At 45.1% G+C, this 19,331-nt stretch overlaps 1 protein-coding gene across 1 annotated transcript; it reads right to left on the bottom strand.

Annotated features, from left to right (window-relative positions):
• Nucleotides 1-654: 654 nt before the first annotated feature.
• Nucleotides 655-5,882, bottom strand: LOC145406015 (uncharacterized). Its single transcript, XM_080277202.1, has 7 exons — nucleotides 5,782-5,882; nucleotides 4,971-5,045; nucleotides 3,976-4,058; nucleotides 3,176-3,328; nucleotides 2,032-2,150; nucleotides 1,200-1,372; nucleotides 655-805 (listed from the first exon to the last, which is right to left on the bottom strand). The coding sequence occupies exons 1-7, from the start codon at nucleotides 5,880-5,882 to the stop codon at nucleotides 655-657; spliced, it is 855 nt and encodes a 284-aa protein (XP_080133328.1).
• Nucleotides 5,883-19,331: the final 13,449 nt, after the last annotated feature.

Genomic DNA, 19,331 nt, shown 5'->3' on the forward strand with positions numbered 1-19,331 from the left:
TTACATCCCAACATTCAAGACGGAGAGATGGCAATTTTGGCCAAGGTAGAGTGAAAAGAGTGATATTCAACGGCTCTGTCCTTTCCATAGCACTTCTTCGTGACTATCATCATATTCAACTATTAATCTATTGTTACTATTCAGCATTCAAGGTGGAGAGGTGACACTTTTAGGCCAAATGAGAGTTGAAGGAGTATATCAGATTGATTTACTCAGGTAATTGTTATCACCTGCTGTCTGTGTTTGTCTCTCTCTCTCTCTCTCTCTCTCTCTCTCTCTCTCTCAGGTTGATAAGGAGACACCGGCATTGTGGGATTAGATATATTAGTCTAAGGAACATGAATTTAGGGTTATTATGGATGATATTATTTAAACACTGACTTTTTACCCCCTCCGATACAACCATCATCACCACCACTAAAAATATCATCATCATCATCATCAACATCATCATCAACATCATCATCATCACCACCACCACCACCATCATCACCATCATCATTATCATCATCATCATCATCATCACCACTAAAAACATCATCATCATCATCATAATCATCATCATTATTAATACCACCAGAATCATCATCACCACCACCACCACCACCACCACCACCATTGTCACCACTATCACCATCACCACCACCACATCTCTTACACCGCATTAAGAGACCAGTCGTAGAAGAAGTCCATTGGCATCTCAGTCGTCTCCTTATCACCGCTATCACCACCGCTATCACCACCAGCAGTCAGCATGTTATCAATTGCCCGTCTCTCTGCCTCACCTACGTATTTCTGAATCCACCTGTAATACGAGAAATCATAATCAGTACAAATGTAAAGGAATGTAAAGTTTGAGTGTACGATATTTTGTTATTTGCCTGTAGCGGAGGAAAATTTAAGGTATTTAGTATATGTTGAGGGAATTATGTAAAGAACTTATCTATCTATCTGTCCGTCTGTTTTTGTGTCTGTTAGTCTATCTGTCTATCTATCTATCCATCCGTCCGTCCATCCATCCATCCATCCATCCATCCATTTGTCTGTCCATCTCTCCGTCTATATATCTATCTACCTACCTATGTATCTGTCATCCACCCACCTATATCTATCTGTCGATCTATATATCTGTATGTATGTATGTGTGTGTGTGTATGGATGTATGTGTGTATGTATGTGTAAAATCAAACACCACACACCTCAGCATCCCAGTCATATCTGAAGCAAAGTCTTGAAGGTACCACTCCAGTATTTGTGGCACTTTAAGTCTCCCATCCTCCACCTTCACCTCCTGCCCCAAGTAGCTGTACGTGGCCGCCTCAAGACCACTCTCAAGGTTGACCTCGGTGTACACCCTCACCCTTGGGCAGCTCTGGGCAGGGTAGAGTACATTAGAACAAGTAATACAAGTACATTAAGCACACTACACTTTCTCCACGGGCCAGCAATGGGTAGGGTGAATTTTGGGCGTGTAATTGGTGAGTACATTACATTACAGTACATCTGTTACATGTACTCGAGTCTCTTGGCATCTATGGCTATGATGTTGTATAGCAAGACACGTGGTTAGCATAATACCTAACACTATAGTTCATGTATCTATCTGTCAATCTGTCTATCTTTCTATCTAACATTAGGACATACATTTAACACAATATCTAACACCAACACATCTATCTATCTATCTCTATCAATCTATCTGTCTATCTATCTGTTTATCTATCTCTCTATAGCTGTCTTACTGTCTAACATTAGGACACAGTAACAACACATTATAACCCATCTATCTATCGATCTATCTGTCTATATTTCTAACAGGACACATACTTCGCGCAGTACATAACACTATATCTATCTATCTGTCTATCTGTTTATCTATCTATCTATCTATCTAACCTTAGGACTCAAACTTACCCCAGTACATCACATTTCACATCTCTAAGCATATCTGGTTAGGCTTGGACATAGATACCACGTTCATATCTATCTATCCATCTATCGATCTATCTACCAGTCAGTCTACTTCCTCACCTTAGCGCCACAATTAAGAGCGAAGTGTATTCTTGGGTCCGGCGTGGCACAGGTAAAGGCTAATTGGGGGTCACCTGGTCCTAGCACAGGTGTGTTCGTGGAGGGGTGTGCGCGGTTACCTGGCGAGGAGAGAATGGGTTCAGAGACAGACAGGCAGACAGACAGGCAGACAGACAGATAGATAGATAGATAGATAGATAGATAGATAGACTGATAGACAGACAGGACAGACAGATTGATACACAGGGAGATACACACAGACAGACAGACAGATAGACAGAGATAACTGATAGTAAAGGCTGTACACAGATAAGCGATATATTACGTAAGAAAGGTCAGAGCTCTTGATACCATCTCTGTAGGTTTTTACCGACCCACATACGCACACGCAAAAATGGTACACACAGACATTTAAATACAGTGCACACACACAAATGGCCTTTACATAAGTACATACACATATACATACATACATTCATACATGCATGCATACGTACACACATACATGCATACTTGAACTGTAAATATACGCACACAGAAACACGCAAGTCATACATACATACGTACAACATTCATTCATGCCTGTATACATGCATAGAAACAAACAAACAAACATACATGCATACATACAAACATACATACGTAGGCTGCATATGTACACACACACACGCACGCACACAAACACTGGGACACAAAATTCTCCTACAGTAAAAAATACCTCCACGCGCAAGCAAAAAGCTCCCTCACACACCCACACACCCGCAAATATAGCCTCACACGCGCGCTTGCGCACACGCGTACATGCAAACTTCACACACACACACACACACACACACACACACACACACACACACACACACACACACACACACACACACACACACATACACACACACGGTTGAGAGAGATAAGAAGTTTTGTGATATGGTGAAGCGAATCTCTCTCTCTCTCTCTCTCTCTCTATCAGTGCCTTTGTAGCTATCTATTCACATATCTGTCTGCCTATCAATCATCCATTCAGCAAACCTGTCTGCCAGTCTATCCATGCGTCTGTCCATCCATCAGTCAGTCTGTATATCTGTTAATCTATCCTTACAATCCGTCAGTCACACAGAAAATGTATGACGGAGCTCCTTTAGCCCACCTCTAAGGACGCCATGTTCGATGTGATCCAGGGTGTAGTGGTAAGGACCCAGGATGTAGGCGTGGCAGGACCAGAAATCACATACCTCCAGTGTGGATGCCGGCATTGTATCCAGCTGGGCAATGCTGTCCATCGTCAGCGCGTTGTATAGGTCTGGAGGGTTTATGTAACATGGAAATAACCCCTGTCAACAGCAGCATCATGGAAGCAAACTTGGAGAATGAAGGGTAATCTGTTCTTTGTGCTCCTCTCTGTTCGCTTTCTAATCTATGGTTTTAATGTAAACAAAGAATGCAGCAGCTGCTGCTGCTATCGATGATGATGATGATGATGACTTTTTATGAAGGTAATTGTCTGTGCCTAAGAGGTAAATAAATATAGTAAACTAGAAAGCACCTAGAGAGGCCGCACCTCCTTGAACGCAAATATTGTTTATAATTTATCAACCATCCTCCGGTGAACGTCTTTGGCGAAGTTGTTAATCGTTCTCCCCTAGTCTGTCCTGTTACACAATCTCAAAGAAGGCATACCTCCGCGTTGCCAATAATATATGTGGCTTATTCATGCATCCGGATCTGGATCTTCTTCAAAATCTTTCTTGGCCTAGTGCCAGTCAGTCCACTACATTTAACCGAAATTCGATAACACCTTTTGAGGATATCTTGTACACAAACAGACTGATAAACAAACAAGGGTGAATGCGTAACTTCCGTCCAGCGTCGTTGGCGGAGGTAATACACCAACTCAGCACCTATTTCATCCATTCACTGATCTCTGACTATTATGCAAACAAAGGATACTGATGAAGAATGCCATGTGTTCCCTTCCCTTTAGACTGCCAGGGTCAACATCCTTCAGTCGGCAGGCCAGGGCGCGGTACTCCCTGTGGGCAGAGGTCAGGGGTCAGCCAGCCAAAGGTCAAAGAGACGGGGAAGCTGAGAGGGAAGGACGTGCATGCAACAGGTAAATTTTTGAGTACTGTAAGAGGTGAGTAAATCAGACATATGTGATGATAACCTGAGAAAGTGACATTATATTCAGCCTGTGATACCTGGGAATATACTCTTATGTTAGGACAAGGAATGGTGGTGGGAAGAGACTAGTAAAGGTTAATTTTAAGAAGGGTACAACTGTGTGTGTGTGTGTGTGTGTGTGTGTGTGTGTGTGTGTGTGTGTGTGTGTGTAAGTGGCCTAACACGATGCATTGTAGGTGAGCAATACCGAGGATTGCTAAACTTCCTCACGAACATTCTTAATAACCAACATTTATAATGCTTATGAATAATAGTCTGACAGCTTTCAGTTTAGTCTGATCAGTTACTAATGTTACACACACACACACACACACACACACACACACACACACACACACACACATTTTTAATTTATGGAGAGAGAGAGAGAGAGAGAGAGAGAGAGAGAGAGACGTGACCGAATGAAAAAGCTCAACATCATCAACATCGCCAAAACAAACCACCAAAAAACATATATAAAAGTCAACTCACGGAACATCCCACGTCCCCGCCAATATTCAAACGTCGACAGTGACCTCGACTAGTAACCAAGGAGACTTATTCGTACCTCATAATTAAGGCTTATTAAAGTTCATGATACAAAGGTCCCTAGATTTGACAAGTAACCAAGGAGACTCATTCCTGCCTTACCACAACCTCGTATTCAAGGTCTGTCAGTCGCCCAGTTTCGTCGGATGATACACACACACACACACACACACACACACACACACACACACACACACACACACACACACACACACACACACACACACACTCACTTATATTCCGAGGAGTCCTTCAGTTGCTCGTAGTCCACCAGTCCTGTTGTCTCATTTAAGAACTTTCCCGTCATCCTGAAAACCAAGAAGAAAAATGTTAATAAGTCAAAGGATAATTTAAGTCATTAGTATAATTTGAGCGGATTTTTTCTGAACTTTGCCTAGATTATTACGGTAGCATAGAAAATGAACTGAATGCAGAGTTTTAGAATGCATATTACATTCTTTAACAGACTTCTGTATGTATCATCATTACGTGTAGGCGACCATCATCCACTCATTTGATGTAGGGCTGTCCACTTCTTCCTTCACCTTTATCGTTCTTTTTCTGTGTCAGCCCTCCTCTCGTCTCTTTTCTCCCATCATCCCTGTCACTTTCTGTTACACTTCTTTCCATTTCAGGTGGCTCTGTACTGAGTGATGAGCCTAATGGTTTCCCGTAATCCAGGAAACCATTTGCAGTGCTGTGAGGTAACCATATAACCAAATTATAGGGTGATGTGGAGCCTACTGTGGTGCTTCTGTTAAGGGGGTGGAGTGACGCAAATGCGGCGTCCATCAGGAAATAGAACTTCCACACTCTTCCCCGCGTTGTGTCTGCCGCAAGTGAATATCAGTTCACTGCGTGGGGCGGCCCTGTAGGGGTCTGCTGTGATGGGCGTGCTTGGTCTAACAGAGCGGGGTTACTCAGCAACTTAAAATCAACATTACTTGCGCGCGCGCGCACGCACGCACACACACACACACACACACACACACACACACACACACACACACACACACACACACACACACACACACACACACACACCTCAGCATGGCTTTTTGTAGATTCTGTGACACCTCCAGGGCGGACATTTTGGTTCCTCCTGCTGGGACGTCATCGCTGTTCAGTATCTTCACCCTGCTCATGCTGCCTCACTCACTCTGGTTTACTCTTCGTTATTTTAGGGCCTCACTCTGGCTCACACTAGTTACTTCAGGCCACAGCACCTCACTTTAGACCACCGTGGTTTACTGCACGTCACTTCAGGACACTCTTCTTCACTCTGTGGTGCTTTAGGATACTCCACTTCACTCTGGCTCACTACACGTCACTTTAGGACACACTGCCTCACTCTGTGCCACTTTAGGACACTCTGTTTCACTCTACTTCACTCGTTGCCTGTGTCGTGCGTTGACTGGACGAGTGTGGGTGTTTTAGGAGACCTGGGGGAAGAATAAAGGCGTTTAGGTTGCGGTGTTTCTCAGGGATTTCACTATGCTTTTGTGTGTTATTTTATTCCGTTTAATGCCACACGTTTTAATAAATTTATGAGTGTATTCTATTTTAGTGTGTCCCTGCTAATGCCAGTTTCATTCAGTTTTCAAGTTTTTTGCATTTTTCTATTCTGCCTATTGCTCCCCCCCCCACCCCGCTCTCTCTCTCTCTCTCTCTCTTTCTCATATGTTTCACTCTTGTGCTTGTAATTGACTGTTACTTTGGGGGGGAGGGGGGGCGCTACAGACAGCTCCTCTAAACCGTCTGGAATCAAGAGTTTTTTCAAATCATCGTAATATCTGCTCCTGTAACGAACGTCCTTCACTCCCTGCTGCAGTGTTGCCTCACTTTCTCTTCAGTATCGTTGTTACTTATGCAGATGAAGTTTGTCTTGCATAAGAGTTACGTCACAATCCTTGTAACTGCAAAGGTGCAAACGTGTTTCAGTCGCTAGTAATTTCGTTTGATAAAACTGACCATTTTTATAAACATAAGACCAGATTATTATAATTATTACCATTATTATTATTTATTATTATTATTATTATTATCATCATCATCATTGCCGGTATTATTCCGCTGGACACTACTTTTCCGAACCCTGTCTGCATGTTTTCGGCACGCAACACACCTCTCTCAATACTCATCCACCCCTCTTCCGTTCATCTGTCTAATACAGCAGTTACCGTAGCCTATTTTCAACGTCATTTGCTCAACTATACTCCATTTACCTTAACTTGGCCTAAATTTTCGCCCTTGTGTAGCTTATTCCACGTAGCTCTGTGGCAGAATAGGACAATGTTAAGGCTCCACATCCTTTCCCTAGCACTTCGTGACGAGCATTATAATCAAGTGTTAATCAGTGGTTATTACTCAGCATTCAAGATGGTGAGATGGCAATATTAGCCAAGTTGGAGGTAACAGGGTATGGTTTTGAGAGGGAAGATTGGCACTGAGGGTCGAGAATTTATGGGTTCAAGAAATTCCTTTGTGTATTTTCAACTCCCAGCTTCCTTCATCGTCATATTTTCCTCCATATATCCCTTACCCTGTGATGAATGATGCTTTGGAGACGTAACTGCACTTACAGAGATTTATTCACCCCAACACTAACCCTGATCAGCCAATACGAAGAGGAGAAATAGCTAAAATATGTCACCGAACTATTCCACAGTGTACAACAACAGACTTGCAGTACGACCTGGCAAGACTACAAACTTCACCGTAACCTCGATTTTATGATGCCATTGCGTGTTGTTACCTACAGGGTTTTACAGCACCTGTATCGAAACGGTTAGGGATACAGAAGGAGGAGGAAAAAATGCATGTCACAAAAGCTGGCCATGTTGTGTGCTTAATTGCGTTGGTCGTGGCGTAATAAGTGTTTACATATGACCTTGAGAAGTGAGCCGTCATAGAAAATGTGCACCTATCCCGATTTAGGGAGAATGATATAATAAAGGGAACTCTCAGTGCTTGTTTGATTTACATGGCGTTGATTTCACCTCACAGTCGTGGTGGTCCACCGCTGCTTCCACTCCCTGTAACCTTACTCTTGAGGTCCACTTGATCTGGTATGGAGTTGGAGGCTGTCCAATGCTGGCAGTGTAGCATGATGCTGGGGGTTCATCTGGCGCCGTCCTCAGGCACTAGTTCAGTCCAGCTATTATCCTGCCCATCGGGAAGTCAGTGATATCTCTCACCTCTTTTGGAAATGCGTTGAAGATTCTTGGTCCATCGTGGCCAAGGCTGGATGCGATTAGGGTCCTGCTTCTCTCCAGAGCTCTTGTTGGGAGGGCACTTCATTCGCACGTGCGCCTGTCCGTTGGCTTTTGTAAGGCTGTAGTGCAGAGGATGTGGAACCTGTCACGTTCTGCAGTCCTTACACATGTAGATGGCTCGCAACCTGTCCCTTCTTCATCGCTGGGCGTGGAGACCCAGTTGCTTGAGCCGGTACCAATAGTTGAGATCCCGCATCCCTCTGCTATGTTTGGTGGACGTCCCTTGTACTCCTTCTAGCCTTTGAATGTCACCCTTCTTGTGTGATGACAGCACCTGACTGCAGTAGTCCAGTGTGGGCTGCACCAGGGATTTCCAAAGGGTAAATGTTACTTCTGGTACCCTGAAAGTAAACGTCCTCAAGACCCAGCCTGCTATCTACCTGGCCTTTTTCACCGTCTCTGTGATTTGTACTGGAAGGTATCATCGTCACTGAGGTGCACCCGATGCATTTTACATTTGACTACGCTAATATATATATATATATATTTATATATATATATATATATATATATATATATATATATATATATATATATATATATATATATATATATATCCTTTAGCATACTGAACCATAATTTTACGTTATCAGTAAAAATCAAGTAAAAATTATTTTCAGTCTTCCATTTTACCCCATCACTAATATGAGAATATTTTAGTGTATCTTATCTATCTCCATGTGATATTATTTAGCTTAGGGAAGATATATGAAATTTGAAAGGTTAGATACAGCTCTCTTCATTGCTTTCAGAAAATATGTTACCGTGGCAATAAAGAGGTGAAGATCTTTATACTATTAGCTCGTATGTTGTATCATGATGAATATCCCTAACCCCTTTCCCCCCATTTGATTGCCAGGTGTCGTTAAAATGGGTTTGTTATTTGTTTGGTAACCAAGGACACTCAGATACCGCACAACTGAGGCTTTCCAGAGTTCATCCTCAGCTTAGGTGCACAAGATGCTTGATTCAGTCAGGTGAAAGTAAACGGAGTGTGGTTAAGTTAAGAGAAGTATGTGTTAACTTTTTTCTTACTTGGATCACCTGTTTCCCACACAGGGGCTTCAGAGTGGTGACAGACAGTGGAACCTGTACAGAACAAGATGGACAAAATGTGGAGCTAGATGAAGAACTAGTACGGAGAAGTGGAGTCAGTACAAAGCAAGTGGAGTCAGTACAGCGCAAGTGGAGCCAAATACAGAGCAAGTGGAGCCAATACATAACCCCATACTGTCTCACCACACCACGCCGCACCATATTGCCACACCCCACCTCACCGCATCATTCTGCCACACCACACCACACCATACCATACTTTTTAGATGCAGTTGTTGTCATCTTTGTTGTACCTGTCGCATTACAGGTTCCAGCGTGTGACTAGCATGCCTTTGAGATAAAACTCAGATCTATTAGGGGTTATATCTAGGGGTTAATATCTCCCATGTTTACCTCTTAAAAGAAAAAAAAGAAAAAAAAAAACTACCTCCATGGAGTTTACGTGATGAGACCATACCCATGGGTGGAGGACAAAGTTGTTGGAGAATGGGAAGCGAAAAAACCACTTAGTTTTGCTCTACGTAGATTTTTTTTTTTATTTTTTTATTTTTTAAGGTATCCACTTTTCTGTTTTTGCTCCGCAGTATACTCCAGATGAAAGATAAATTCATGGAAAGTGGAGAGGAAGGGGCCTAGACCTTACAAAGCAGTTTTATCTGTTTTACATACGTACATTTATGCATACAGACAACAGTACACTATCATAATCGTACACACACACACACACACACACACACACACACACACAGCGAATACAAGAGTGTATTTAATTACACTCCTGCAAACAGCAGACAGTTCTATTTAGAGGAGAGACTATACGGAAGGGAGACCCGCATACCCCAGGCAGCCCGTCCAACACTTGCATCAAGTGGAATAAAAGGAATGAAATAAAATGTATTCTTTAATCATCCTTCGTCCACAAATAATTCCCCCTCTCCCACCTCTTCCAGCATCCCCACCCTTCTCCCAGCAATCCTGCCCCTCCTTCAGCATCCCTACCCTCTCCCAGCATCCCTACCCCCCTCCCAGCATCCCTGCCCCTCTCCTTCAGCATCCCTACCCTCTCCCTGCATCCCTACCCTCCTCCCAGCATCCCTGCTCCTCTCCTTCAGCATCCCTACCCTCTCCCAGCATCTCTACCCTCTCCCAGCATCCTGACCCATCTCCCAGCATCCCTGCCCCTCTCCTTCAGCATCCCTACCCTCTCCCTGCATTCCTACCCCCCTCCCAGCATCCCTGCCCCTCTCCTTCAGCATCCCTACCCTCTCCCAGCATCCCTACCCCCCTCCCAGCATCCCTGCCCCTCTCCTTCAGCATCCCTACCCTCTCCCAGCATCCCTACCCTCTCCCAGCATCCCTACCCCCCTCCCAGCATCCCTGCCCCTCTCCTTCAGCATCCCTACCCTCTCCCTGCATCCCTACCGCCCTCCCAGCATCCCTGCCCCTCTCCTTCAGCATCCCTACCCTCTCCCAGCATCCCTACCGCCCTCCCAGCATCCCTGCCCCTCTCCTTCAGCATCCCTACCCTCTCCCTGCATCCCTACCGCCCTCCCAGCATCCCTGCCCCTCTCCTTCAGCATCCCTACCCTCTCCCAGCATCCCTACCGCCCTCCCAGCATCCCTGCCCCTCTCCTTCAGCATCCCTACCCTCTCCCTGCATCCCTACCCCCCTCCCAGCATCCCTGCCCCTCTCCTTCAGCATCCCTACCCTCTCCCTGCATCCCTACCCCCCTCCCAGCATCCCTGCCCCTCTCCTTCAGCATCCCTACCCTCTCCCTGCATCCCTACCCCCCTCCCAGCATCCCTGCCCCTCTCCTTCAGCATCCCTACCCTCTCCCAGCATCTCTACCCTCTCCCAGCATCCTGACCCATCTCCCAGCATCCCTGCCCCTCTCCTTCAGCATCCCTACCCTTTCCCTGCATCCCTACCCCCCTCCCAGCATCCCTGCCCCTCTCCTTCAGCATCCCTACCCTCTCACAGCATCCTGACCCATCTCCCAGCATCCCTGCCCCTCTCCTTCAGCATCCCTACCCTCTTCCAGCATCCTGACCCATCTCCCAGCATCCCTGTCCCTCTCCTTCAGCATCCCTACCCTCTCCCAGCATCCCTACCCTCTCCCAGCATCCCTACACTCTCCCAGCATCCCTACACTCTCCCAGCATCCCTACCCTCTCCCAGCATCCCTACACTCTCCCAGCATCCCTGCCCCACTCCCAGCATCCCTACCCTCTCCCAGCATCCCTACCCTCTCCTTCAGCATCCCTACCCTCTCCCAGCATCCCTACACTTTCCCAGCATCCCTGCCCCTCTCCTTCAGCATCCCTACACTCTCCTTCAGCATCCCTGCCCTCTCCCAGCATCCCTACACTCTACCAGCATCCCTACACTCTACCAGCATCCCTACCCTCTCCTTCAGCATCCCTACCCTCTCCCAGTATCCCTACCCTCTCCTTCAGCATCCCTACCCTCTCCCAGCATCCCTACACTCTCCCAGCATCCCTGCCCTTCTCCAGCATCTCTACCCTGATAATCCGACTTTTTTAATAATTAAATTTATTCATTTGGCCATTTACTATGTCTAAATATAAAGAAAACGCCTAGATCTCTTTTCACCTTGATTATTCGTTTAATACGTTTAGTACATAAAGTACATTTTTTATCTTAAAGGCATGATGGAAGAGAATGCAGGGAGAAGCAGTCGTCGTCAATACATTCTCCTCAGCAACCCTGATTATTTGTTAAATGCAAATACTCAGTGTCTTGTGAGTTGAAAGAACCGGCAAACTTTTTCTTCTTTTTCACGCAGGATTTTTCTGACTTCTCAATAGGAAAACATAAGACCTTTCCTTACTCAAAAGTAATCCTCATGCCGTCAAAATGCTCGCTGAGTGGCCAGCTGACGTCACAGCTGCTCGCTGATTGGTCGACGTTGGCGGGAAACGGTGTACGAGTTGATGGTCCTAGTTTATCAATGATTATGGCCATAATAGTAATAATATGGCAGCTGTGTTGCTATCAGAACATTTTTGCTATTATTTGTCGTCGAACCATCAGTAACACATTTATAATTATCTGTTCATAAAGTCATTTCTCTGCGTTTGTTGATCCCAAGAGTGTTTTCAATATATTATAGTTATCCCTAACCGTTTTCTTTGATTAAAAGTCACAAAGCATGGATATGGGTAACTATAATATAATGGAAACAGTCTTGGACTCAACAAAAGAAGATAACTGGCTTATACACTGATAATATGGTATTTATTACTGATGTATCGACGATAAATCATAGCAAGAACGTCCTGATAACTATATTATAGCCATACTACTACAATTCTGGCCATAATCAGTGGAAAATGAGGACCGTCAACTCGTATACCGTTTCCCGCCAACGCCGACCAATCAGCGAGCAGCTGTGACGTCACTCAGCCAATCAACGACCAGCAACTACGTAGCAACTTCCTAAGGAAGGGTTTTATGATTTCCTATTGAAAGTTGAGCCAAAACTCGCTCGAAATCTTACAAATGTGGCGTCCCGTCCGCGACGCAAATTACGTCCGTTTCCGTCCGGTTTTCTTTCAATCCATAAGACTTTATTGGCTTTTTATATATTATCCAGTTAGGTTATACTATTAACTAATAATCATGATAAACGAATATTTCATTTCCAGCATCCCTACCCATTATCATCCTATCTCATCTCCCCAGCACATTACCACTCCTCCCAGCATCCCTACCCATCTCTCCTATCATTCTATCCCATCTCCCTGCACAATTACCCCTCCCAGCATCCCTACCCATCTCCCAGAATCTTTAACCCATCTTGCAGCATCCCTATCCCTCCCCCAGCATCCCTACCATTCTCTCAGCATCCCCACCCCTCTCCCAGCATCCTTACTCATTTCCCAGCATCCCTACCTCTCTCCCAGCATCTATACTCCTCTCCCAGCATCCCTACTCCTCTCTAAGCATTCCTACCTCACTCCCAGCATCCCTACCCTTCTCTCAGCATCCCCATCCCTCTCCCAGCATCCCAACCCATTTCCCAGCATCCCTACCTCTCTCCAGCATCCCTACTCCTCACCCAGCATCCCTACTCCTCTCCCAGCATCCCTACCCATGTCCCAGCATCTCTACCTCTCTCCCAGCATCCCTACCCATTTCCCAGCATCCCTACCTCTCTCCAGCATCCCTACTCCTCACCCAGCATCCCTACTCCTCTCCCAGCATCCCTACCCATGTCCCAGCATCTCTACCTCTCTCCCAGCATCCCTACCCCTCTTCCAGCATCTCTATCTCTCTCCTAACATCTCTACCACTCTCCCAGCATCCCTACCCCCCTCCCAGCATCTCTACCCATTTCCCAGCATCTCTACCTCTCTCCCAGCATCCCTACCCCTTGTCCAGCATCTTTACTCCTCTCCCAGCATCTCTACCTCTCTCCCAGCATCCCTACCCCTCATCCAGCATCTTTACTCCTCTCCCAGCATCTCTACCTCTCTCCCAGCATCCCTACTCCTCTCCCAGCATCTTTACTCCTCTCCCAGCATCCTTACCTCTCTCCCAGCATCCCTACCCCTCTCCCAGCATCTTTACTCCTCTCCCAGCATCTCTACCTCTCTCCCAGCATCCCTACCTCTCTCCCAGCATCTTTACTCCTCTCCCAGCATCCTTACCTCTCTCCCAGCATCCCTACCTCTCTCCCAGCATCTCTACTCCTTTCCCAGCATCCCTACCCCTCTCCCAGCATCCCTACCCCTCTCCCAGCATCCCTGCCCCTCTCCCAGCATCCCTACCCCTCTCCCAGCATCCCTGCCCCTCTCCCAGCATCCCTACCCCTCTCCCAGCATCCCTGCCCCTCTCCCAGCATCCCTACCCCTCTCCCAGCATCCCTGCCCCTCTCCCAGCATCCCTACCCCTCTCCCAGCATCCCTGCCCCTCTCCCAGCATCCCTACCCCTCTCCCAGCATCCTTACCCCTCTCCTAGCATCCCTACCCCTCTCCCAGCATCCCTACTCCTCTCCCAGCATCCCCACCTCTCTTGAAGCATCCCCACCCCCCTACCAGCATCTTTATCCCTCTCCCAGCATCCCTACTATTCCTTCAGCATCCCTACTCCTCTCCCAGCATCCCTACTATTCCTTCAGCATCCCTACTCCTCTCCCAGCATCCCTACTATTCCTTCAGCATCCCTACTCCTCTCCCAGCATCCCTACCTCTCTCCCAGCATCCCCACAGGACTAACCGGGAAACCACGCAATTATTCGTTTATCATGATTATTAATAAATAGTATAACCTAACTGGATAATATATAAAAAGCCAATAAAGTCTTATGGGGTTGAAAGAAAACCGGACAGAAACGGACGTAATTTGCGTCGGACGGGGGTCGAGCGAGTTTTGTCTCAACTTTCAATAGGAAAACATAAAACCCTTCCTTACTCAAAAGTAGGGGGTGTTCGCTCATGCCGTCAAAAATGCTCGCTGAGTGGCCCGCTGACGTCACAGCTGCTCGCTGATTGGTCGACGTTGGCGGGAAACGGTATAAGAGTTGATGGTCCTAGTTTATCAATGATTATGGCCATAATAATAATAATATGGCAGCTGTGTTACTATCAGGACGTTCGTGCTATTATTTGTCGTCGAACCATCAGTAACACATTCATAATTATCTGTCCATAAAGTCATTTCTCTGTCTTTCTTGATCCCAAGAGTGTTTTCAATATATTATAGTTATCCCTAACCGTTTTCTTTGATTAAAAGTCACAAAGCATGGATATGGGTAACTATAATATAATGAAAACAGTCTTAGGCTCAACAAAAGAAGATAACTGGCTTATACACTGATAATATGGTATTTATTACTGATGTATCGACGACAAATCATAGCAAGAACGTCCTGATAACTACTTTATAGCCATACTACTACAATTCTGGCCATAATCAGTGGAAAATGTGGACCGTCAACTCGTATACCGTTTCCCGCCAACGCCGACCAATCAGCGAGCAGCTGTGACGTCACTCAGCCAATCAGCGACCAGCAACTACGCAGCAACTCCCTAAGGAAGGGTTTTATGATTTCCTATTGAAAGTTAAGCCAAAACTCGCTCGAGATCTTGCAAACGCTGCTCCGATCGTCCCGTCCGCGACGCAAGTTCCGTTTCCGTCCGGTTTTCTTTCAACCCATAAGATTTTATTGGCTTTTTATATATATTATCCAGTTAGGTTATACTATTTACTAATAATCATGATAAACTAATATTTCATTCCCAGCATCCCTACCCATTATCATCCTATCTCATCTCCCCAGCACATTACCACCCCTCCCAGCATCCCTACCCATCTCTCCTATCATCCTATCCAATCTCCCTGCGCAATTACCCCTCCCAGCATCCCTACCATTCTCCCAGAATCTTTAACCCATCTTGCAGCATCCCTATCCCTCCCACAGCATCCCTACCCTTCTCTCAGCATCCCCACCCCTCTCCCAGCATCCTTACTCATTTCCCAGCATCCCTACTCCTCTCCAAGCATTCCTACCTCACTCCCAGCATCCCTACCCTTCTCTCAGCATCCCCATCCCTCTCTCAGCATCCCTACACATTTCCCAGCATCCCTACCCCTCTCCCAGCATCCCTACCTCTCTCCCAGCATCCCTACCTCTCTCCCAGCATCCCTACCTCTCTCACCATCTCTACTCCTCTCCCAGCATCCTTACCTCCCTTCCAGCATCCCTACCTCTCTCCCAGCATCCCTACCCCTCTCCCAGCATCTCTACTCCTCTCCCAGCATCCCCACCCCTCTCCAAGTATCCCTACCCCCTACCAGCATCCTTACCCTTCCCCCAGCATCCCCACCTTTCTCTCAGCATCCCTACCTCTCTCCCATCATCCCTACCTCTCTCCCAGCATCCCTACCCCTCTCCCAGCATCCCTACACCTCTCCCAGCATCCCTACCCTTCTCCCAGCATCCCCACCTCTCCCAGCATCCCTACCCATTTTCCAGCATTCCTACCTCTCTCCACACAGACATATCATATCCTACCAAAGCTTGAAGGCCAGGGACTAGGGTACTTAGTCATATGTGAAGTACGGGTGACCAGCCTCGCTCGTCCTGAATGGCATTAAGAGAGCAATAAACCTCAATTATCCTTCATATCTAAACCTATTTGGGACCCATCTCGTGTACAGATTTTTTTTGCTTTAATGTTTTTCCTTCCTTTGTTCATCTACCTAAAAAAAGAAAAATCTACATGGAATGCTTCAACCCTCTAAACCACCTGGTGAACAAGATGAAAAAATGATCAGGTTGTGAAAATAAAACAAATTTATTAAACAAACTCTTCATTTATCAAATAGAAAATTTTTTTACATTTATTACAATGGAACTAAAGCTATGGAACTCTCAAAGGAATGATGAGACCATCAAACTGATTCTAGCTCACGAACAACCACTGGATTAACCATTAGAAACATCCTTACAGTTCCACACCTCCCTACTTGCGAACTTCATCACCAACTCTCGTATTCTCGTTGGCTAGGCTTTCAATTACTGTACATCTTCCCTGGCAGTTTATTGAACACCTTACTCTTTTGTATGTAATTTTGTATTATAGTTACCTATGTCTACTGCTTAAATTATACAACACCTTACTATTCTCCTGTTGGTTACTTGTGTACAGTATTTTATATATCAACATAGACTGCATAACAACAACTTACACCTCTGCATGGTAACTTTGTCTTTTAAACAGCATTACAAGATATATTTTTATACAAAATACTGTAATGTTAACATGCCAAATGCTGGAATAAACTGGCTAATCAAACTCCCCAGCATCTCTTTCTTACAAGTTCATTTCAGTGAGAGAAGGATTTAATACTGTCTTGTTTGCTATTTACTTAACCAGAGTCAATACTCTTTTAAATATTATACTGACATAAACAACACAGCATAACAGCTCGTATCAAATGTGGACATTTGAGCCGAACTTCTGCTGTCGACCACCAACCATACAACCGACCGGTGAATACACGAACACAGGTAGTAACAGAAATACCATCACATCTGCTTCATGTATCATCTGATAACTAATACCAACGCCATTGGGTCTTCATGCAAGTAGAAACTGGATTATCTTTATTGATTATTTCATCTCTCTCTGAGCATTAGCCAGTACTACAGTGGGGAAAAAAAAAAAAAAAAACTTCTGCAAAAATACCCACACAAGTTCATAAGTGAGGGAGAAACTGTATTAGGCTGTATTGGAAGTGGTTTGAGAGAGTTTCTTAACTTCTCTTCCTTAGCAACCTATTCTGCATACTACACCTCCATATTTCTCTCTCTACTGTAGATCAAACTGAGATAAACAGTATAAAGAGAAAGCCAAGGTGTAATACACAAAATAAATCACTAAAGAAGAGATGCTGGGAAGTCTCACATACCACTTGTAGTACAGTAAAGCTTATAATCAGACCTTAATAGAGTCATGAGCATACATAAAATCAAATACACTCAACCCTCGGCTATCACGGGTTCCGCTATAGCGTATTTCGCTATCACGCCTATATAAAAAACTACCCAAATATCTTCATCATGCACAAAATACCTGCTATCGCGCACTGCAAATGTTCGAAAATGTCAAAAAGGCCAGGCTCCAGTGCTCCGCCCAGCCAACAAAAGCTTCACTCCGTGATTGGTTGTGCGACGTCAGCGCCAGCTGGGCCCTGATTGGCCACCCAACCGAGTCTCCTGCCCGCCAAACCATTCAAGTGCGCGCCCTCAGACCGTGAACAGTGATAGCGAGAACAATAACCTTTTTTATGATATGACCATGGCCAACTTACCCCCTCCCTGTCCCCCTACCATCACCCAACATAATGCTGCGGCACCTGGCAGGGAAATAAAGATGAGGAAGAACCTAAGTTATGCAGATAAACTGGAAATGTGAAACTTATAGAGAATGGTGAGATCAAGCAAAGTATGGGGAAGAAACATAACATCAATGGATCAACTGTGAGGGGTACTTATAAGAATCGTGATCACATCATAAAACAAGTTCATTTTTATACAATTATATATTAATATGTGGTACAAAAAAGGTATCTCAGGGGTAAATACTGAGGTCATGGCACCAATTAGAATTATTACCATAAGTTCTTCAATTCGGCTATCACGGTTTCGGCTATAGCGCAGCCATAGCGGAACCAATTGGGAGTGATAGCCAAGGGTTGAGTGTACTGTAATCTCCAATTCGTATTTTGCCTGCAGTAAGAACAGGAGATATGGAAGGCCTCTGTACTCCCTTCTCCTTGTCCTCCCTAGGAAATGAAAGAGAGTAGAATTTTCTCTCATGACTACTTTTTTTTCTTTTACCATCAGGAACATGGAAGGAAGATGGGTTTATGAATTATGGTACCCTTTGCTTGTATATCCTGTGAAAATAAATACATCCATTTTCTTCTAAATGAACGTTTTTTTTAATACAACTAACACAGACGGGAGAGTACACTATCCCGCCAGACCTCTTAGATATTCCTGCAAAATCATCATCATCAAAAAATTCCCACTTATGAGATGGGGTGAGGTAGGACTGATAATTATACAGTTAAATAAGAAACAGGAATTCCCCTTCTCCTTTGAGGTGTGGAATCATGAGCCTATATTCTTTTTACTCTAACCTGGCCTAAAATTCCCACCTCTCCATCTTGAATGCTGAGTTGTGAGTATAGATTAACACTGGATTACGATGTTCGTCACAAAGAAGTGCTACGGACGATGTGTAAAGCGGCAACACCGTCTCATTCTGATAAAGCTACATGAAACAAGCCACAAAAGGCCAAAAATCTGGGCCACTTTTGAGTAAAAAGGGTACAGCTTACAGTAAACAAGAGTATATTTAAGGGCAGACCACCAGACTACCTCCTATGGTGGCATTACATGTCTGAAAAATTGAGAGTCACCTCTTGGGGCTTGAACCTATGCAAGACTCACTTTGACTGGGACACTCTAACCACCACACAATCTGGTGCTTTACAGGAATAAAAATTACAAAAGAAAAATACAAAAATAAACAGAAAATGCCCAGTGAAATAGGCCACAGAAAAATCTGGGGTGGTTACTGTTTTTTTGTTTTGTGTGTGTGTGTGTGTGTGTGTGTGTGTGTGGGGGGAAACATGAGTGTGAGAGTTAATACATGCACGTGTGTGTGTGTGTGTGTGTGTGTGTGTGTGTGTGTGTGTGTGTGTGTGTGTGTGTGTGTGTGTG

This window comes from Coenobita brevimanus, chromosome 69 (genome assembly GCF_032717465.1).
Source record: "Coenobita brevimanus isolate Jiangsu-jjx chromosome 69, ASM3271746v2, whole genome shotgun sequence".
In the NCBI taxonomy this organism is placed as follows: Eukaryota; Metazoa; Arthropoda; class Malacostraca; order Decapoda; family Coenobitidae; genus Coenobita; species Coenobita brevimanus.